The sequence below is a fragment of the Arachis ipaensis genome, chromosome B03, assembly GCF_000816755.2.
Source record: "Arachis ipaensis cultivar K30076 chromosome B03, Araip1.1, whole genome shotgun sequence".
Taxonomy (NCBI): Eukaryota; Viridiplantae; Streptophyta; class Magnoliopsida; order Fabales; family Fabaceae; genus Arachis; species Arachis ipaensis.
This window is the reverse complement of record NC_029787.2, coordinates 19,230,028-19,253,362: the sequence shown is the minus strand read 5'-3', so window position 1 is coordinate 19,253,362 and position 23,335 is coordinate 19,230,028. Positions and strand designations below refer to the sequence as shown.

The following is a 23,335-nucleotide window of genomic DNA, read 5'->3' as shown; positions in this document are numbered from 1 at the left end:
TCGAATCCTCAGTCGACGATGGTGGGGGGGGGGGTGCTTCTACCTCAATGCCTGTCGTTGCGCCTGGTTGTGTGTTGGCTGATCCTCAACAACCGGATATAGATCCTACTGTTGGGGGTCAAGGATTGCATGAGGGAAATGCTGCTATGGAATTTTAGATTGGCCAATCTTTCCAAAATAAGGAGGAAGCTGTGTTGAGTGTAAAGGATTATAGCATCCCTCATAGAGTTGAGTACAGGGTGATAGAGTAAGATCATATTAAGTACCATGAAAGATACAAGGAGTTCGATAAAGGTTGCACGTGGTTGATTCGCATCACACTTCGACAATGAAAGAGTACCTGGGAGGTTAGAAGGTACAACGGATCTCACACTTGCTTGGCTACCTCGATTTCAAGTGATCACCGACAGCTTGATTATCATGTCATTTGTGCGAGGATCTTTCCCTTGGTTAAGGCCTGCAGTGGTTACGATAAAGGTCTTACAGGAAGCTACTGAAGCAACCTATGGATTCAAGCCTAGTTACAAGAAGGTCTGGATGGCAAAACAGAAGACAGTAGCACAGATCTACAGAGATTGAGAAGAGTCCTATGCCGAGTTACCCCGTTGGATCCTGGGTGTGTAGTCCACCATGGAGGGAACCGTTACGCTGTTGAAGACTTCTGCAGTTAGAGTTGGTGATCAGGTTGATGAATCTACCGTGTACTTTCATTATCTTTTCTGAGCATTTTCTCCTTGTATTGAGGCATTTTGACATTGCAAGCCACTGGTCAGTATCAACGGTACTCATTTGTATGGCAAGTATGGCGGTATTTTGCTTCCGGCTATCACACAAAACAGAAACTCGAATATCTTGCCCATTACTTTTGCACTTGTGAAAGGAAAAAATGCGGAGTCCTGGGCTTTTTTTCTGACCAACCTGCGACAACATGTGACTCCGCCGAGCTGTGGGACCACCTTATCAACTTAATGTCACTCAATCAAAGAAAAATATAAAACGTTAGTAACTTAATCCGAGATCTAAAACGTTAGTAACTTGAACCAAATAATGAAACCCTCAATGCATCGATCGATACCTGGATGCCAATGGAAAAGAAAAGTCGTCAAATCCATGCGGCCTAAGAGTGGAGAACCGCTAGAAGATCCAAGACTATAGTAGCTGTAGGGGACCTACCAAGTTCGTGACATTTTTGTTGGCCATCCGACACATGCATCGATATAGTTATATCAACGCAGCTGAACCCTAGCCATAAGTGTCCATGTAGTTAAGTCTCGCCACAAATGGCAACCACCGAATATGTACCCGATTCGCACTCTTGTCACCAAATAGTTGAGTGAATAGCAACATCATAATGTATGCACATGGGTATATGCGTACAGTATTCTCACTCGCATCAGCTGGTAGCACTCTGAACCTCTCATGGAACCATGTGAAATGGACTGTGAACTACTTGACCTTATCTAGCGGTAGCTCGCCGAATAACTCCTAAAACCACTCCCAAGCCGGTCTGCCATCCTCCATAAACTGATCGAAGTCTGTGAGGCACCCAATAATAGCCTTTCTATTGACGGACAATCCCAGCTGAGATGCCACATCTTACAATGTGATGATGCATTCTTCGAACGACATATGAAAAGTGTGCATCTCAAGACACCACCTCTCAATGAATGTGCTGACTAGGGGCTCATCCAACCAGAACCAACGCATGTTCAACCTAGTCAAATGGTATAAACAAGCGCTCTCCAAATAAAGTATGATCCTTTCATGCAAAGACATATTCTGTTGCCTCCAAATGTTGTAAATACACCTACTTGACTGTATGATGTGAGAAAAATAACCATACCCAAATTAAATTCTAATACTTACAAGTCTTAACCATAATTTATATAATTTGATACAAAAACTACGAGTGTCTTATCTATCCAATTTTAGCTAAAACTTTAAATATAGTTCTCGTAACATTATTTTTAAGTCTAATTTTATTAAAATACATATGTACGTATGACTTTTTACATAAAAATATAAAACAAATGTTAATGTACTTTAGAACAAATGTTAATGTACTTTAAAATAAATGTTAATGTACATAAAATTTAAATCTTAAATTTCAAATACTAAACCACAATCTTTCTAAATTTAAAATTTAAAATTTAAAATTTTAAATCTTAATTTTCAAATATTAACCTACAAACCTTAAATTCTATATTTAAAATTTGAATATTAAATCTCAAATACTAAACTACAAACCTTTTACATTTAAAATTTAAAATTCTTAATTTTAAATTTTAAATCCTAAATTTCAAATATTAAGCTACAAACCTTAAATTCTATATTCTAATTCATATACCCTAAATACTACATTTTATGTTATAAAGAAAACAAACTTACCTCTTTATTGATGCTGCCGGCAACGTGAGCAACGTCTTTAAATCGGTATAAACTGCCTTTGTCCATTATGATTCCACTTGAAAATGGCCCCTCTAGGAATCCTAATCGCTGGAGCCTCTCACGGTTTCTTCATGTTTAAAATCATTCAAAAACCGCTACAAGATGTAGCGGTTTTTGGCCATACATGTTCTAATGTAAACTACGTTCATTCCTGAAACTACCATATCTTTTCGCGATTTTTATAGTAATATAAATATTACAAATGTGTCTGTAATATTGAAAAAATGTATTATGATAATTTTGATCCCCAAATATTTTAAATAATTTACTTACCTCCAATTTTATGATAAAAAAACCTTTGTACGCAAAGAACAGAGAATAAAGATGAGTGTATGATTTATATTAAAAAATTAAAAAATTAATAAAAAAATGATATATTCTACTTGATAATTATTTAACTATTTATCAAAGAAAATTTTTATTCTCTTCACTATTTTTTCTCCCCAGCATAGCATGCATTTCAAAATATTCCTAATGAAAATCCAAGTATTCATATAATTCAAAATCAAATTGAGTGGTGGCTTGAAGTTGAGCTCCTTTTCATAACGAGAATTACAATTGTCGAATGGAATACAAGAAGCAAGTGGAGATTGCCAAAACACTGAAACTAGTGATTACATCAACAATGAAGTTAAGAAAATGGATTACGCTATTAAAGTAGTTTCAATGAGGCAGCAACTATTTCATGTAATTCTTGGTTCAAATCTTCAATTACCTTCACGTTTCTAGCCTTCCAAATATGGTAGCATCCAACAATAACAAAGGGCCAAAGTATGCATATGCTGAGAACCACTTCTAGTTCTTTCTAATATCCATTCAAACAACTCACTTGTGATGTAAGAAATTCTCTAATGAAACTTTTGGTGCACCGGGATACCACCACGTACGTAACAACTTCCACAAAAATATTTTCAATTTATGTGGAATTTGTTGTTCCCAGGTTGCACGCAAGATTGGTTTCTTGCTTTCTTTCTCATCAAAGGAGGGTATGTTTCATCAATTAGTCCATGGAAGAAGTCATAAGCTTTTTGCATCCTGATTCCTGATGCATCATCATATTGCTTCTTAGTATTTATTGTCCATATATATGGAAGGATGCTCACAATACTAATTATTACCCCGATGTACTCTAATCTATTTAAGAGAAGATTAAGTAAAAACTCGGTTATATTCTGATCTAATCTTGTTTTACATGAGAACTTTTTGTTATTTATTGTATTTACATAGTAAACAACTAAACATACATGTAAAATTCTTTGTCTATTGTGTACTTGAGATAACAAACGAAATGTGAAAATTTAAATATTTTCCAAAGAGAATGAGAAACAATAATAATTGTAAACAATATGAATAATGAATTAAAGAAAAAGTAAAATAAAAATAAAAAATTAAATCATTAATTATTTAAACTCATTCACACTACATACGATTATTCTTAATTTTATCATAACTTTCAATACACGTCCTCACTGTCATCGTTCGCTGGTCCTCACCTCGTGCCGCTGCACCCCCGCCGGCACCGTCACCGCCGCAGCCTCCCTCCGTAGCACACGAGGATAAGCCTTGAAAGCTTTCACAAACTCTTTCTCTGGAACCCATATGCAGTGCAAGTACTAGAGTCCCTTCCACTTAACAAGGTATTGTTTCACAAATAGTTGCTTTAATCCTAAATTTGTGGCATCATCATCGGTAGGACACATCTCACAATCTAATATTTTTGATTGAGTGGGCTAACACATTCAGGGCACCTCCTTTTGCCTGGAATGGGAGACCACTGCGTGGAGCGCCGATCTTACCACCGTAATTGCAGCTGCGTGCTGCATAGCAAGTCCCACAAGGCCACAACGGAGGTGGTGCGTGGGCGTGGAGTGAAGGGAGCTTAATCATGGTTGCTTTTCTTTTGTTCATTCATTTCTTTCTTCTTCTACTTTAATGGCCAGTTTAGGATAGTAATTTTAATAGGTATGCGGATGGTTATTTTAATTCTTATGTGGATGATTATTTTGATTGGATTGGATTTAGTTATATATAATTAAAATATATTGGATGTTCAATTCATTAGATATGTGGATAATTATTTTTATTTTTAAGTGAATGGTTATTTTCACTAGGGGTGAGCGACATTGGTGGTGGCGTGTGGCAACCCAAGCAGCGACGGTGAAGTGGGATGATTATTAATGAAGGTGGGGTGACAGCGGGTTGAAAAAAAGAGGGTATTTGAGTAAAATGTTTTAGTAAATTAGGATTTAGGATGATTATTTTTTTTGAAATAACTAAATAAATTTTTTTATTTAGGTAATTTGTGGAGTGTTTTTTATTTTTTACATGTATTAAACTAAATCTGTAGGCCATTGTTCACATTATTTTCCAAAAATATATATGGGTAAAAACATGATATTTATCTTATTTGTTTTTAAAAAGAATTCATTTTTTGCATCGTTTTACATTGCTTAAAAGAGTAATGTGTCTAATATAGTCGTAAAAAAATGCTAGAAATAAAAAATGGTCGATAATCACTGTTTGCTAACACTACTACTTTTTGCACTCCTATATAAAATAGTAGTTTAAAGATATTATCTGTATTTGTTAGAAACAAGAAAGTAGTCTAAATAAAGTATTTTGTATATTATTCAGTTGTATGGAAAAATATAATGTACAAGGGGTATATATAGGTGTTAGAAGAATCAAAACAATAAAAGTATTCGCAGCATGAATTTGACTCACACATGTACACAAAAAAAAAAGAAGAGGACATGATCTATGGAAGATTACACCACATCCTGATGTAATGCCTCCCCTATACAGAAGGTGATGAGCGGATAATTTATACGCTTTTTGGCACTGTTTTTAGTATGTTTTTAGTATATTTTAGTTAGTTTTTATTATATTTTTATTAGTTTTTATTTAAAATTCACTTTTCTGGACTTTACTATGAGTTTGTATGTTTTTCTGTAATTTCAGGTATTTTCTGGCTGAAATTGAGGGACCTGAGCAAAAATCTGATTCAGAGGCTGAAAAAGGATTGCAGATGCTGTTGGATTCTGACCTCCCTGCACTCGAAGTAGATTTTCTGGAGCTACAGAAGCCCAATTGGTGTGTTCTTAATTGCGTTGGAAAGTAGACATCCTGGGCTTTCCAATAATATATAATAGTCTATACTTTTCCTAAGATTTGATGGCCCAAACCGGCGTTCTAAGTCAGCTTAAGAATTCTGGCATTTAACGCCAGAACTGGCATAAAAGCTGGAGTTAAACGCCCAAACTGGCACAAAAGCTGGCGTTTAACTCCAAGAAAAGTCTCTACACATGAAAGCTTCAATGCTTAGCCCAAGCACACACCAAGTGGGTCCCGTAAGTGGATTTTTACACTAAACACCCTAGCTTACTCATTTTCTGTAACCCTAGGTCATTAGTTTACTATAAAAACTACTTTTAGTAATTCATCTTGTACCTCCTGACATTCTACACGTTTCGTATTGTATCTTCTACGGCATAAGTCTCTAAACCCTATTGTTGGGGTGAGGAGCTCTGCTGTTCTTCATGAATTAATGCAATTACTACTGTTTTCCATTCTATCACGCTTGCTTCTATTCTAAGATATTCATTCGCACTTCAACCTGATGAATGTGATGATCTGTGACACTCATCATCATTCTCACCTATGAATGCATGCCTGACAACCACCTCCGTTCTACCTTATATTGAATGCATATCTCTTAGCCTCATGATTCAGATCAGAGTCTTCGTGGTATAAGCTAGAATTATTGGCGGCCATTCCTGAGATCCGGAACGTCTAAACCTTATCTGTGGTATTCTGAGTAGGATCTGGGAAGGGATGACTGTGACGAGCTGCAAACTCGCGAGTGTTGGGCGTAGTGACAGACGCAAAAGGATCAATGGATCCTATTCCGACATGATCGAGAACCGACAGATGATTAGCCGTGCGGTGACAGCGCATTTGGAACATTTTCACTGAGAGGATGGGAAGTAGCCATTGACAACGGTGATGCCCAACTTAAAGCTTGCCATGGAAGGAGCCTTGCGTGCATGAAGAAGAAGATAGTAGGAAAGCAGAGATTCAGAAGACAAAGCATCTCCAAAGCCTCAACCTGTTCTTCATTACTGCATAACAAGTATTTATTTCATGTTCTTTTACTTTTTACAATTAAATCTGAGAATTATTTATATCCTGACTAGGAGTTACAAGATAACCATAGCTTGCTTCAAGCCGATAATCTCCGTGGGATCGACCCTTACTCACGTAAGGTATTACTTGGACGACCCAGTGCACTTGCTGGTTAGTTGTGCGGAGTTGCAAAAGTGTGATTGTAATTTTGTGCACAAAGTTTTTGGCGCCGTTGCCAGGGATTGTTCGAGTTTGGACAACTGACGGTTTATCTTGTTGCTTAGATTAGGAATAATTTATTTTTGTTGTTTTAAAGTCTTTTATTTGAGTTTATTTTCATATTTTAAGTTTGGTGTCAATTGCATGCTGTTATTTTCTTTCAGTTTTTCGAATTTGCATGTTCTTAGTCTTTCTTGATCTTTAAAAAAATTTCTAAGTTTGGTGTCTTCTTTGTGTTTTCCTTTAATTTTTCGAAAATTTGTGTTTGATTTTCTAAAAATTTTAAGTTTGGTGTGTTTTTGTGCTTTTATTTACTTAAAAAATTTTTAAAAATTTGTTCTTGGTGTTCATCTTGATCTTCAAAGTGTTCTTGGTGTTTATCTTGATATCCAAAGTTTTCTTGTTTGTTCTCTCTGTTTTGATCTAAAATTTCTAAGTTTAGTGTCATTTTGTTGTTTTTCTCTTTCCTCATTAAAATTCAAAAATAAAAAAATATCTTTTCCTTATTTTACTCATAATTTTCGAAATTTGGCATTAAAGTAGTCAAAGATTTTCAAAATCATATCTTTTCTTTTTAGTCAAGTCAAAATTCTAATTTCAAAAATTGATCTTTTCAAATCTTTTTCAAAAATTAAATCCTTTTAATTTCTTCAATCATATCTTTTCAATCATATCTTCTCAATCATATCTTTTTCAAAATAATTTTCAATCATATCCTTTTGATTGTTAATCTCAAAATCCTTTTAATTAATTAATTAATTTAGTTTTCAATTTGCTTTTATTTTATTTTATTTTCTTTTTTTTTCGAAATTTTATTTTATTTTCCATTTATTTTATTTTATTCTATTTTAATTTCGGTCACTTTTAATTAAATAAATAAAAATAAAAATATAATTTATTTGCAATTCATTTCAATTCCCTTTTCTCTATCATGGACATAAGTGGAAATGAACAGTCCAGAAGAACTCTGGGGTCATATGCTAACCCCATTACAGCTGCATATGAGAGTAGCATCTGTATACCCCCCATTAAAGCAAGCAGTTTTGAGCTAAATCCTCAACTCATTATCATGGTGCAGCAAAATTGCCAGTATTCCGGTCTTCCACAGGAAGAACCTACTGAGTTTCTGGCACAGTTCTTACAAATTGCTGACACAGTACGTGATAAAGAAGTGGATCAGGATATCTACAGATTATTACTATTTCCATTTGCTGTAAAAGATCAAGCTAAGAGGTGGTTAAATAACCAACCCACAGCAAGCATAAAAACATGGAGACAGTTATCAGACAAATTCCTGAATCAATTTTACCCTCCAAAAAGGATGACACAGCTGAGGCTGGACATCCAAGGCTTTAAACAAGAGGATCATGAATCTCTTTATAATGCCTGGGAGAGGTACAGAGGGATGCTAAGGAAATGCCCCTCTGAAATATTTTCAGAGTGGGTACAGTTAGACATCTTTTACTATGGGCTTACAGAAAGAGCTCAAATGTCTCTAGACCACTCTGTTGGTGGATCTATACACATAAGAAAGACAATTGAAGAGGCTCAAGAACTCATAGATACAGTTGCTAGAAATCAACATCTGTACTCAAGCAGTGAGCCCTCCATAAAAGAAGAAGTTATGACAGCAACTACTGATCATAATCCTCAAGAACAGATTGTTGAACTTAATCAGCAATTACTCCTTATGAAAAAATAATTAGCAGAATTTAAAGAGATGCTCCAAGACACTAAAAATGCTAACAAAAATATAGAAGCACAATTGAATCAGACAAGACAGCAGCTATCTAAACAGATAACAGAAGATTGCCAAGCTGTCCAACTAAGGAGCGAGAAGAAATTGAATAATTCAGTTCAAAGTAGCAAAAAGTCAAGAAAGGAACAAATGACAGAGGATGATCAAACCACTGCCCAAAATCCCTCTGAGGATAGCAAGCACCCAGAGAGGAATAATTCTGGCGTTCAAACGCCAGAAAAGGGAGAAAAGTTGGCGTTAAACGCCCATTCCTTGCCCAGTTCTGGCGTTCAAACGCCAGAAAAGGGTGGGAAGCTGGCGTTAAACGCCCATCCTGCACCCAATTCTGGCGTTCAAAAGCCAATGAGGGATCAGACACCTGCAAGTGCTGATAGTAACCCCTCTAAGAAGGCTTCTCCAACCACCTCTGTAGGGAATAAACCTGCAGCAACTAAGGTTGAAGAATACAAAGCCAAGATGCCTTATCCTTAGAAACTCCGCCAAGCGGAACAGGATAAACAATTTGCCCGCTTTGCAGACTATCTCAGGACTCTTGAGATAAAGATCCCATTTGCAGAGGCACTTGAGCAAGTACCCTCTTATGCTAAGTTCATGAAAGAGATCTTAAGTCATAAGAAGGATTGGAGAGAAACTGAAAAGGTGTTTCTCACTAAAGAATACAGTGCAGTCATTCTGAAAAGCTTACCAGAGAAGCTTCAAGATCCAGGAAGCTTTATGATACCATGCACATTAGAAGGTGCTTGTACCAAGACAGTTTTATGTGACCTTGGAGCAAGTATCAACCTAATACCAGCATCCACTATTAGAAAGCTTGGCTTGACTGAAGAAGTCAAAACAACCCGGATATGTCTTCAACTTGCTGATGGCTCCATTAAATATCCATCAGGCATAATTGAGGACATGATTGTCAAGGTTGGGCCATTTGCCTTTCCCACTGACTTTGTAGTGCTGGAAATAGAGGAGCACAAGAGTGCAACTCTGATTCTAGGAAGACCTTTCCTAGCAACTGGACGAACTCTCATTGATGTCCAAAAAGGGAAAAAAAAAGTGACCCTGAGAGTCAATGAGGATGAGTTCAAGTTAAATGTTGTCAAAGCTATGCAGCATCCAAACACGTCAAATGACTGCCTGAGCGTTGATATTATTGACTCCCTGGTAGAAGAGATCAATATGATTGAAAGTCTTGAATCAGAGCTAGAGGACATCTTTAAAGATGTTCAGCCTGAGCTGGAGGAATCAAAGAAAATAAAAGAGCCTCTGAAAATCCCTCAGGAAGAGGAAAAACCTCCTAAACCCGAGCTCAAACCACTACCACCATCTCTGAAATATGCATTTCTGGGAGAGGGTGACACTTTTTCAGTGATCATAAGCTCTGCTTTAAATCCACAGGAAGAGAAAGCACTAATTCAAGTGCTAAGGACACACAAGACAGCTCTTGGGTGGTCCATAAGTGACCTTAAGGGCATTAACCTAGCAAGATGCATGCACAAGATCCTATTGGAGGATGATGCTATAGAATTCTATAATTAATATACAGATATGCTATATAAATATAAATGATACTAATTGATCTTAATTGATTCTAATTATTCTGTAACATCCCCCCTCAAACTCAAGTAGGAGCTAAGAATACCATCTTGAGTTTGGATAACAGAGTTCGAAAACGAGTCGGATGATGAGCCTTACATCGATGAGACGAACAACCTCAATAAGGATACGTTGCTGAACAAAGTGACAATTAACCTTAATGTGTTTGGTGTATTCAATGAAACACATCATTTTGGGCAATCTGAATAGCATAGCGGTTGTCATAAAAAAATCAGTTGGAGACGACTGAGGAGCACCCAAGTCTTCGAGAAGCCAATGAATCGAGACAACCTCAGCAGTGGTGTCAGTGAGAGCATGGTATTCAGCTTTGGTGCTTGATCGAGCAGTGAATGTTTACTTCTTAGCTCGCCAGAAAATGAGAGAGTTGCCAAGAAATAAACAATAACCAGTAGTGGAACGACAATTAGTGGAATCACCAGCCCAATCAGCATCTGAGTACGCCTAAAGGAATAAAGATGAATGCCTAGAAAAATAGAGGCCATGAAATAGGGTGCCTTTGAGGTAGCGAAGAATGTGAAGAACTACCGCATAGTGAATAGTATGAGGAATTGACAAAAACTGACTAAGAACATGAACTGAATAGGCGATATTTGGTCAGGTGACAATTAAGTAGATGAGTCCTCCAACTAATTGTCAATAAAGAGTAGGATTATCCAAAACAGTGTCATCCATAGGAGTAAATCGAACATTAAGCTCAAGAGGAGTAGACTTAGTGCGACTATCTGTAATTCCGGCTCGAGCAAGAAGATCCAAAGCATATTTAGCTTGAGAGAGATAGATGCCATCATCGGCGTATATGAATTCTACACCAAGAAAATAGCTAAGAGAACCAAGATCTTTCATCTCAAAAGTACGGTGAAGGGACACCTTGAGATCAGAGATACCATCAAAGTATATACAGATATTAACGAGAGGAGAAAAAACTGCAAATTTGAAGCAGAAAATGAGAAAATGGAGGACAGAATCAGAAAGAGCTCACCAAAAAAACCTTAGGAAGGGTCCCACTGTTTGCCATGTCAGCACCTAGCCAGCCGCGTCAGCGCAGGGAGGACACGTGACAACGTCTGAATGGAGGAAGGAACCACGCCAGCGTCGACACGGACACGCGGGTCAACCAACGGGCTGGTTTGGGTCCAGACGCGGGTCTGACGGGTCGGATCAGATGCAGTTGCGGGTTGATCGTGGACTTGTGCGGGCGCGATACATGGTAGCACCTGGGCCGTTGATCGAGGACCCAATCCAATAGCGTGAGATCAATCTGGAAAGGAGAAGAAACTGGTGGTGGCAGGGGCTTGCGGCACCGCGTTCGGAGGTTTCCGGCGACGATTCTAGACTCGTTGAACTCGTGACGATGAAACGAAGACATTGGTAAGGGCGGTGACGAACAAAAGCGTTGGGAAATAAACGAAAATCAAGGACAAAGAACAATGCTAGAAGAGAAAAACAAAAGGGGTTATGGACTAATTTCCATAGAAAGAAAAAACCTATGCTCTTGATAACATATATTAGAAACAAGAGAGTAGTTTGAAGAACGTGTTTTGTATATTATTCAGTTGTGTGAAAAAGTACAATGTACAAGGAGTATATATAGGTGCTAGAAGAATCAAAGCAATAAAAGCATAGAATCTTACAATTAATATACAGATATGTTATATAAATATAGATGATACTAATTGATCTAAATTGATTCTAATTATTCTTTAACAATATTGTATGATTTTTTGTGTCATTCATGCCAACGTATTTTAATTTTTAATTTAGAATAAGAGCTTTCCCTTTTTTTCCTTTCCTCTTGTAATGATTTTTTTTCCTATTTTCATTTTTCTTTTTTCTCTTATTTTTCTTCTTAACAGAGAAAAACAGAAAAAAAGACAAAAGAAAAAAAGGTGAATAGAAAAAATAAAATACATAAAAGAACAGAAAAAGAATATAGAATTTCCGTAATTTACAAATTTTTTGAAGTTCTTTTATATTTTTCCAAAAATTATTGTATTTTTTCAAAAATTGTTATATTTTCCATTTTTGTTTTTCCTTTTTTTTCCTTCTTAAATGGAAGAAGAAGAAAAATAGGAGAAAAAAATAAATACCCATAAACTTTTTATATTTTTATCAAAAGATTATGTATTTTTCTTAAAAAATTGTGTTTTATTTCTCAAAAATTTGTTTTGGTTTCAAGAAATTTTTGAATTTGGTTTTATAAAATATCTGTATTTGTGTTACTTAAAAAAAAAAATTTGATAAAGTAATTTTTGGAAACTTGCTTAAAATAATATTTGTTCAACTAATATTTCTATTAGAATAGAATAATATATACTTTCACCCTTCAAGTTATTCTGCGACTAATTTTTTTAGTAATTGACAAAAGTATTGTTTTATACTTAGTTATGGAGAATTGATGTATTTTAATTTAATATAAAAGTGTATCTTTTTCTAATTTAAATTGTGAAATTGAAATCTCAGAATTGCATGAGGCAATATTAGAATAGAGATTTGAGACTCAAATTTTTAGCAATGTGAGCTCACACATGCTTTCTAATTTTTTAGATTTTCTTTGTTGTTGTGTTTTTATTGTTTTTTTTTTTTGTACGTGATGAAGGTAGCTATAGTTGTAATGTGCTGAAAATAGTAGTATGTATGTAGTTTATGTATGTAGTTTACTAGTAGAAGATTCGTACAACGCACGGGTTGAAAATTTCTATTCCTTCTTTTGGATTTGTTTTTTTCAGTGTTCTTAGATTGTCACTTTTTACGTTAATAAAAAGTACTTTTGTTATTCAATTCTTAACTAAATGTAACAGATCTATTTACTCTATCACTACTTAATACGTAAATATTTTTTCTAACTCTTCCTTTTCAAAATATTAATTTTGATAAACACATCTTAGAATTGGCTATAGAAATCCTGTCTCACAGAATGTTGTATCTTGTTCAACTTCATAAATTATTCAACAACAAATACAACTTAAAAATATAAACAACACAATTAAGAAGATAAATATAAATAAGAACTAAAACCAATATAATTAAAGAAAATTTCATACACATACGCAAGTCGCTAATTTATTGACCTAACATCTCAAATTCAAGTAATTCTCCTAACACAACCAACTCCATCAATTCCAGTAACTCCACCGCAAATAACACTTTGAAATCAGTGTACTCAGATATCGATATAAAAAGGAAAAAAGAATAGTTAATTCATATATACAGGAAAGATATCCGAAAAAATCCTAATAAATTACAAATGATCATATATAGTTGATATAAGACCAAAGGAAAAAGACATAATATTTACCTTAATTCTTTGAGAGAACTGCTTCTCCCAAACCACCTGTTAGAAATGCATGCATCAATTCCGCAAGTCATATACTAAAAATTCTTAATTAGAACATAAACTCCACTCTTTACTAATAAAGTTACAACTGAAATTGTAGGTTACTCAACTAAAAGGAAACATCTGAATTTAGAAGTTCAAGTAAAATATTAACAGAATGTCTAAGTCCAGCAACTTACAACAACCCAATTCAAGAAAACTACAACACCATATCTTTAACACAAAGAAACTAAATCACACATTATAACTGAACATTCTAGGCAAATCACATTAGCAACAGCTCCTAAATATTCATAGATGATGATGCTGCCTCATTATCATTCCAAGTTTCATCTATACTCCTAGAAAAGGCATCTTCAAGTTTTTACTTTGTATATCTTGGTACATCAAGGTATGGGGATGCCAATCTCTTGTTGCAAACAATTTCATTCACCACACGAACAGATTTGTGTTAAGAAATAAGACAACAAAAATAAAATCTGTTAAAGTTACTGAAGTTTAATAAAAGAAGAAACACTTAAGCAATAAAGAACCAGTTCTACAAAAAATGTGATATCAAGGAATAATGGTCGAAAATACAATGTAGAGATGAAAACTTACGGCAGGTAATATTGAACCAGAAATATGTGAAACAGGGTCTTCAATAGAAGCCACATTTGAAGCCGAAACAATAGCACACTAATTATACATGTTTTGATAGAGAAGACAATATCATTGTTATGCATAATACTAAAAAAAGTGGACAAACACTTATTAAAAAATATCTTGGAAGTCAATAGAGAAAACTAAACTAACCGCATTCAAAACATGATTCTCAACATGTTCAATCAGCTTTAACATAAACTCATGTATAGAGATTTTAAAAATATTATATGCAGGGCATATTGTGTCACTCTCAACAGGCTGAGAATTAACCATGAATACCAATTTTTTTCCTATCAATTTGTACAAAAAATCGGATGCATCCAAGTGAAATTCTTCATTATGACAATAGAAGAATAGAGAAATCAGTATCTGAATATAAAGAGAAAAAAAAAAGAATAGAATATCAAACCCAAAAAAATCAAAGATACCGAAAGAGAACAAATTAAAGAGTAGTAACAATACACATGACGTATCTTTAAGATACAAATTAAGGAAACCATCAATTGATATCACACTAGAGAGAATTTTACAGAATTTTTTACTTTTAATCACAACAGTTTTTTTTACATTAAATGAATAAAGATATATCATTTAACAGGTAGAAATATAAGAGATAAAGAATTCCAGTCTAGAGAACATGGTGAAAAAAAAAAGGCAGAACATCAACATTATTAATTTACTGAATTAAATTCCCAATAAGAAATACAACATCAATAATTCAAAGATTAGAAACTAACTTAGCATCATAAATGAAATTAAAAGGGTGAAAAGTAATACAGAAAAAATAATAGAAGAAACTGGAAGCATGGAACCTTAGCATCTTCATCAGTAACCAAGTCAACAACATTTGATTCCTTTTGGGTACATTGAGGCAAACCAGCAAAGAGCTCAGAGCAGTTGGAAGGAGTCAATCCCAAATTCGGTGATTTGGTAACCTTAGAGGGTTCCCCAAATGATCCCTCTCCTTTTAGTACAAACCCAGCCTTGGATAATACAAAGCACATTCCATATAAGACATGAATAAAGGTGGAACAACCAAAAAATAAAAAATTTAAGAAAGAATTTATTAAAATGAAACAATAGGTGCGAATTCTGGTTTATACCTTTTCAGGACTCAAATCTGAACCAGAGAGCTTAAACATTCCAAGTATTGCAGCATCATCACAAACACGCCTCACTGGATATGTCCCTTTGAATTTCTCCATCCCAACAGGCCTACTAAGAACCTTGAACAGCATAGTTTTTCCAACAATTTCTTGGAATATAAGAAGAGACTGTGTGCCAAACACAACCTACGAACAATATAAAACAGACACAACAAAAAAAATGAATCAGTAGAAACCGAAGGATAAGAAAACTTTTTAACAATAAAATCAGCACATAAAAAGAATATAGCATTCGAATGACTTACATCAACATCCTTAAGATGTTGTTCAAACAACTGGACACAAGTCTTATTCAGTAGGTAACTTGCCTCACGATCAAAGAGGACAAAAATAGAAACACCAGTGGAATCCTCAACCAACACCTTTACTCTAAACCTAGATTTTTTAAAGATGCACGTAAATACTGGCCTAAGGTTAACAACTACGCAAAAATAATTCAATATTTAACAAAGCACAAAGGAAGCATTGTAAAATATTTATACCTAGGAGTCACATTTGTAACATGGATGTTGCAAAATTGACAAAAGTAAATCCCAGATTCTGCCTAAATACCTCTGCCACACACACAAGCAGAGTACCACCAAGGACCATCCTCAACTATTTCAGCTATCTTGGCTAGTACAACAAAAGTTCCAGCCTAAAAATATAAGACCAGGTCTATAAATGTTAAGACATTATAACCAAAGATAGTTGTAATACAAACTAAAATTGAAAAACTAAAATAAATACTAACAGCATAGTATTTTCAAGTACAAAGGAGGACAAAAGGATTAATATCGTTCCAAAACAAAGCAGTATTTAATAAGGAATAGAAAAAGAAAATTTAACACAAATTATCAAGAGTAAACATGATAATAAAAAAATTAAACGGGTTCCAACCCGATTGTCATCATCAAGCGACTTCACAATATACCTAGGTGTGAGCTTCATAAAATCTTCTTCTATTCCGATATTTTTTCAAGAACCAACAATGCCAATGGGTTGGGATGCACTAACTCCATGTGGAATAGAACTGTTAACAAATACATCACAAACTTAAATAAGTAAATAACAACAATAACAACAACAACAACAACAATAAAAAACACAACAGAAACTACATGTACAAAAATACATTTTCCGAAAAGATGCCACCTCTGGGATGTCAAGATTAAATCCAAGATTTGATGCAAACATAACATTCTGAAGTCCAACTCTACCTGAAAAAAAAATATACATTGGTTATAGGAATCTATTAACTGACACACCTGAAATGAAATTTATATGATACAAACCTCTAAAAATCTTAACTTTGGCAAGTTGTAAAACCACAACTGGCTGTTCAGCATACCAGAAGACAGAAATCGATTAAGTTTGTCAACATATTCACCAAATAAGGCACACCGAATCCTGTGACTGAAAACAACCAACAAAATCACCTACACTATTAGAAACTTGACTATAGAAACACACCAAAAACAAAAAAGAATATCAATAACAGGAAGAGGTAGACATTAAAGAACGCTAACTCATTTTCAGCTAGTTCCATCACAGCCATCTTCATCTTCTTTCCATCTTTATCATATTATTTCTCTTCCGACACAGAGACCAACAGACCCACCACATCTGAAATAAATCTTAAAAAAAACTATTAGGAAATAATGACAACAAAGTAACATTCCACAAATCACAAAGAAACAAGACTACAATCATTCCAGACAAAAAAGTATGAGCAAATAGTACAACATACCAACTAAGAAATCGGAATCCTCTTTGGTTTTCAAAAGTACAGTGAATGGAGAGATTGTAAGAGCAAATTTTGGAATAAAATCGCAGATAGCATCCCTAACAGTGGTCCTGAATTGGAAAATCAACTTAAACTGATGCCTAGTGGCCCTATAAGATCCTTGGTTTGGCACAACAGAGAAGAGCTTCATGACATAAACTCGACCCTCGGAGAGAAGTTGTTTGAACCTGTAAATCATAGTCTTCCGAACAGTAGCTTGTATCTTGCACCTTACCAATCAACATAAATTATATTAAAAATCTGATAAATGACAAATCGAATAAACAGAAAAACAAATTTAAATGAAACAAAATTTTAGACCTCAATATAGAAAAGGTACGGAGAAACACATCTAAATGCAAAAAACAAACAGCCAAAAAATTTTAATAGATTTAGACCACTATAACTCACAGATTCATCAACCAAAATCATCTCCATGGAATTTGGGAGAAGCTGACCAGTGAAAGTAGGAACAGTCCAAAGCCTAATCACCCTAACTTTGAGGTTCCACGCTTCCTTCTCAGATTAATCTTAATAACCATATCCATGGCAGTTGTCATATTGAAATTCAATTAAAGGGATGAAAGAGAAAACATATTTGAGTCAATAAAACAGCAACATGAATGTGAGAAAAATCTGCCTTGATCAATGGGTTCTGCCTTTATTTATAAACACAAATCAATTGAGTAATTTGAATTTCGAAATCCATAGAACCCTTATTTTGGGAGGGAAAAAAAGAAACAAGATAGACATTTGAAAGATATTGATGTTGATTGACCTTAGATATTAATCGAAAGATATTTGCGAGCCCCACTACATAATCCTATATATAGGACCTAAGATAACAACAATTGATACACAAATAAAGTGTATAAATGGTAAGCTATATTAACCCTAAGTTATCTTCTATATAAATTGTAAGTTAATAGGAGAAGAGAGGATGGGATGAGAAGAGGATGAGAGAGAAGAGAGAGATAACAAAGACAACATGAAGTATCACCTAGAGAAAAGCGAGAACTAAAAATAAAAAGAAAACCTATGCATAGATTTAGGAGTAGTAGACTTAGATGAGGACACCTTTTAGTATAGATATCATTATTTGATTAGGCTTCCTATATAATTATATTTCCAATGGTAAATATATCATATTCCCAATGAAGATACACACAAGATAATTATCTATCTATGTAATGAAATACCAAAAAACAAAGTGGCCATCAATAAAGTTCAAAAATTGAGCTCAAAAGAAAGAAATATATACATTTAAAAGGGTGAAAGAAAAAATAGATTTCAATTAATAAAACAAACTCTATAAAAAAGTAATATAATAAGCCAAAGAAATGTGAAAAAATTCTGAATCAACAAATGGGTTATGGCTTTATGTATAAACATATATCAATTAAGAAATTTGAATTTTAAAATACATAGAATCTTTACTTTGGGGGTGGAGGGGGGAGGGGACGAAGTAAGTTACATGAAAATTTGAAAGATAATTAGTGACCTCAGATATCTAGACATCTAGGAAAAGATATTCACGGCCCCTAATAAGTAATCCTCTCTATAGATACTAAACTAAGAACAATAGATATAAATCTAGAAATATGTAGTAAACAGCCGCCCCTATCAATAATCTTTTCTATAGATCCTAAGCTAGCAGCAATATATATTGAGGTAAAAATAATCAGACTTTTTTCACCTACCAATTAACATACGAAAAAACAACCAAACAAAAAAAGTTTATAATGATAATAGTGAATGAAATAATAAACGATCACGTCATTGCTTATTAAAAAAATTATTAGGCAACTGAAATTCAAGGTAGTAATTTTTTTATTTGAAAGAATAATATGTTTTCATTTTTGGTATGTATGTTCTCGTCTAAGTTAAGGGACAAAAAGAGTCAAATCATTAACAAAGTCAAACACAATTTCAGAATTTTCACACCCAGAAGAAAGGGTCCAAATCATTAACCAAAAGTAAGAACAAATTATACAGAAATTTGAGACCTTCTTATGAGTAAAAATTTATTTGAGAAACTTTAAAGCGTGTCATTTCCAGCACCTTAAATTAGTTAGGAAATTGAAGATGAAAAGATAATGATGATAAATAAAATTAATTTCAGAAACAAAACCCTCACCCACTTTGAATCCGACTGAGATAATGGGAAAGAATCAAGGCAAATACGTGACACCACACAACCTACACCAATGACCAGAGTGGTATACACTTATATATAAATAAGGCACAAAGGTAATTTTGACTCCCAAAATAAAAAAGGGTACAAAGATGAATTTGACACTCAATTTGGTTGTGACAAAAAACATCAGAAAAACATAAAAAAAATAACCAGTAGTAAGAAAACAGGTAACGACTTCTCAACATACAAAATGAGGAAGGCAGCAATTGAAATTGAACCATATCAAGCCACAAAGGTGAAAAATAAAATGAAAAAAAAAACAGAATAATATGAATGAAGAGTCATACCTAGTAGTGCCACCGCCGCCACTGCAAACATCAGAGCGGACCATCAAAAACAAATCATCATCCATCACGCCTATCACTCATAAAAGCGGGAAACAAAATATGCATTGATACAATAAGTACTCAAGAAAATAAAAACCAAAAGATCAAAGAAATAATAAAGAATAAAATAAAGGAACCCAGCGGTTGAAATTACACCATACAGATTTTTAAAGAATTTTCCATTGTTTTAACACAATAGTTTTTTAAACTTGAATGCATAAATTGGTCAAATTAAAACCGCACTTGTTTACTTATTTTGAAAAGCTTTTAGCATATTCAAACTCAAGATTAAAAATCTGAAGAATACACCCAAACTTATAACAAATAACAAAAAGAACCTTGATATCTTTGAATGAGAAAATATCAAAAACTGAAATTTGAAAGCATGTCATTTCACTAATTAGGCAGTATCCAATTCAAGTGACTAATCGAAACCACTAAGTTTTTGTTAAACTGATTTGAATACACAAATACTACACTTTTATGTTATTGCAATTATTCTAGAATTTTCAGCCCGGAATAAAATCTACAAACAACAAAGGAAAATCGAGAACACAGAGTCAAACACAATTTCAGAATTTTCACACCCGGAAGAAAGGGTCCAAATCATTAACCAAAAGTTAGAACAAATTATACAGAAATTTGAGACCTTCTTATGAGTAAAAATTTATTTGAGAAACTTTAAAGCGTGTCATTTCCAGCACCTTAAATCAGTTAGAAAATTGAAGATATTTTGGAATTTTCACATACAAATAAAAGCCCTAAAGAACACAGTAAAACTGAAAACAAATATGATAAGGAAATATCAACACTCACACTCCACACATGTGTAGTAGTAAACTCAATTTATGTTTCTAGTCAACATCATATAAAACTTTTAGTTAAAGAAAAGTTCAAAAAGCATCTGAACCAGCATGATTAAATCTGTGCATTGAACAGTTATTATCCAATTCAAATGACTAATTAAAGTGACTAAAATTTTGCTATACAAATTTATTCAACAAAACTATCAAAATAGCTATAATAACTAACTTCTTTATCTATTATCAGAAGCCAAAGAAAAGCATGTTCTTCATTCTCCTCCCTATGATCAATTAAACTCCTCATTCTGAGTGTTATCTTCCAACATTCCTTCTAGAGGGTGAGATTAGAGAGGAGCTTTTTTGAATCAGTTGACACTAAACATAGTTCATTTGTTTCATCTATCACACAAGCAGCAATACAAACAAAACCACCCAATTTTCAGAAAGAAATCAGAAGGGAATGGATAAACAGCACCAAAAACAATTACTGTTACTGGAACACAACATCTTATATCAAAACAAAAAATCCAATTTTCAAAACAGAATCAGAAAAGAACACCCAAACAGGGACAAAAACAAATCTTGTTAATTGAAAGGAAACTTGAGTATCAAAGTAAACAAATATCAAAGAATCTGAAATAAGTCATAACCACTACATACCTACATCACAGGAAATTCAGACTGAACAGTGAAACACGCCACATGATGGAAGGGGACAGAGAAAGGACAGGGCCGCCGTAAAAATTCCCACCTAACTTGTTGTTTCCCAAGATAAAAGAGAGAAAGAGTGACATGAACCCTAGGCTGATTTCCTCTTGAGAACTACCACCGATCTTTAAATGAATCTGATAAATCAGACTAAAAAAATTTGTTCCCAGGATCCTTTTCCATGAACCCTAATCGCACAGGTAGCTATATCAATAAGGGTTAGGAAAAGAAAGAAACCTAAAACACCAAGATATCATAACCAAAAACAGATCCAAGAAGGGGAAGAACTGGGAATGGAGATTGAAGCTTACCGAATGAATGGATTGATGAGAGTAAGGCTTGTCAGTTAGTATCCACGCATCTACTGCTCTCAACTCTGTTCTTGCTTCTTCATTTTGATTCAATCTATATTCTATAAAAATACTCTTTGAGAAGCAGCTACTTGAACAATTCCAACCTACAAAATCACCACATTAATAAGCAATAACTTTTCTGTTTTTCTTCTACCTTTACAATTTGAAATCATTCATAGTTCAATTTTCTCTTCTACCTTCATATTCTTGTTGTTCTTTTTCAATAAATACTCAATGATATGATCCATCCCTATTCATAAAGAAGTCTAGCAAGCTTCAACTCTATATGAGGAAATTCAAATTATTAGCCTTATTAGCTTCTCTAATAAGCACCCAACCACAATCTGGTTCAATAAAATACTATCTTAATTAGGAATATGAAAGCTAATCAAATTTAATTAAGCATAAAGCAGAGTTTGTTACACACAGAAAGCATATATATATAAGAGGAAATAGGAAATGTAAAAGCATATATACTCCTACTACTGTATGTGGACAGTACTCTTAATGTGAAACAGATGAAAACACATAATCAATGGCGTTCTTAATTAAGTAATCTCCACACAGAAATTAAAATTTCACTAATTAATCAAGATCCATATTATGTATAGTTATGAGCAGTGAAATTAAGTAAAGGTGATATTGGATCAGAGAGAGGGAGAATGAAGAGGTACGAACCAGGGATCGCTTGAATATTCGAAGAGCTTGCCTTTGGTAGAAAAGATGATGAGTGCGACTTCGACATCGCATAGCACTGAGATTTTGTTTGCCTTCTTCAGCAAACGTACCTATCTACCTATCCTCTGTAATATTGAATCTCCTTCAATCTCTTTATATTTAGCGCATTAAACCTCCTCTGAGAAAATCAATAAACACATCAATAAAGTAAACTTTCTTCTTAATTAATTGAATGGTCTAAGTGAAAGGAAACTAACCAAATCGCCTTCAATGACGTATTTGGAGACTTCATCTCTAAGAGTGATGAGTTCCTCTTCACTGAGATCCTTAGTGACCTTGTTGTCCATGCTTATATCGCAGAGAATCTTGCGAGCTCTGCTCCTTTCGACTCCATGGATGTACTGTAGCGAGAACTCGATTCTCTTGTTGTTCAGAATCTCTACTCCGCCAACTCGAGTGCACTCTATGCTTAACTCTCTCACCTGAGCACACAAATTCAAAAGTAAACAAAGAAATTTCAGAAATGTAAGGTAGAGTTTGTTTTATGTTACCTTGGGAGGGTTGAGAACAGGGAAATAGATGGCTCTGGAAAGAGGTCTAGGGTTTGAGATTAGGGCGAGAGAGGGAGCTATGGGCATCGCTAGCGTTTGTGCCATGCTCGAGTTGTTCTTCTTCTTTCTATGCTGCTAGAAAAAAAAACATAACATTGATGATAATAAACTTCAAACCATAGAGAAAGAAAACACCTACCAAACCCCAAATCAAAAACAGCGAAAACACAAAGGAAACCCTAAATCAAAGAGATTAAAGATCCAGTACCAGACAAACCATGAAATTGAGGGAATGCCTACACAAGGGGAGCGATGGTTGAGACCTCGACCCAACATGATTCACCAAGCCTATTGACGTTTGTGAGCGCATAAAGCCTGCAACAGAGATCTCAGTCTCTCAGCATCTCCGGCATCTCACCGGCTGACAAAAATCCTTTTGAAGATATGGCGTTTGGGAGCAAGACATATACCTTAGGAAAATTAGGATTTGAGACACAGGGAAAGCGATAAACAGAGCGTGAATGGCTAGAGATTATCCGGAGCAGGGGGAGTGAGTTGGCTACGTATGAGAGAACGAAGGGGAAGGTGGGATTTAGGGTTTCAAAAGAGAAACAGAGAGGATAGCACGCCTTGAAGTGAAACCTAGACAA

The 23,335-nt window shown here is 34.4% G+C and overlaps 2 protein-coding genes across 2 annotated transcripts; both read right to left on the bottom strand.

Annotated features, from left to right (window-relative positions):
- Positions 13,067 to 19,618, bottom strand: LOC107629923. Its single transcript, XM_021117202.1, has 10 exons — positions 19,554 to 19,618; positions 17,034 to 17,299; positions 16,419 to 16,503; positions 16,274 to 16,316; positions 15,787 to 15,848; positions 15,550 to 15,679; positions 15,242 to 15,430; positions 14,951 to 15,121; positions 14,094 to 14,171; positions 13,067 to 13,490 (listed from the first exon to the last, which is right to left on the bottom strand). The coding sequence occupies exons 1-10, from the start codon at positions 19,616 to 19,618 to the stop codon at positions 13,398 to 13,400; spliced, it is 1,182 nt and encodes a 393-aa protein (XP_020972861.1). The 3' UTR covers positions 13,067 to 13,397.
- Positions 21,121 to 23,335, bottom strand: LOC110262354 (30S ribosomal protein S13, chloroplastic-like). Its single transcript, XM_021118340.1, has 7 exons — positions 23,156 to 23,335; positions 22,954 to 23,060; positions 22,686 to 22,820; positions 22,392 to 22,616; positions 22,135 to 22,312; positions 21,415 to 21,560; positions 21,121 to 21,291 (listed from the first exon to the last, which is right to left on the bottom strand). Exons 2-5 carry the CDS (start codon positions 23,053 to 23,055, stop codon positions 22,253 to 22,255), a joined length of 522 nt encoding a protein of 173 aa, XP_020973999.1. The 5' UTR covers positions 23,056 to 23,060; positions 23,156 to 23,335; the 3' UTR covers positions 21,121 to 21,291; positions 21,415 to 21,560; positions 22,135 to 22,252.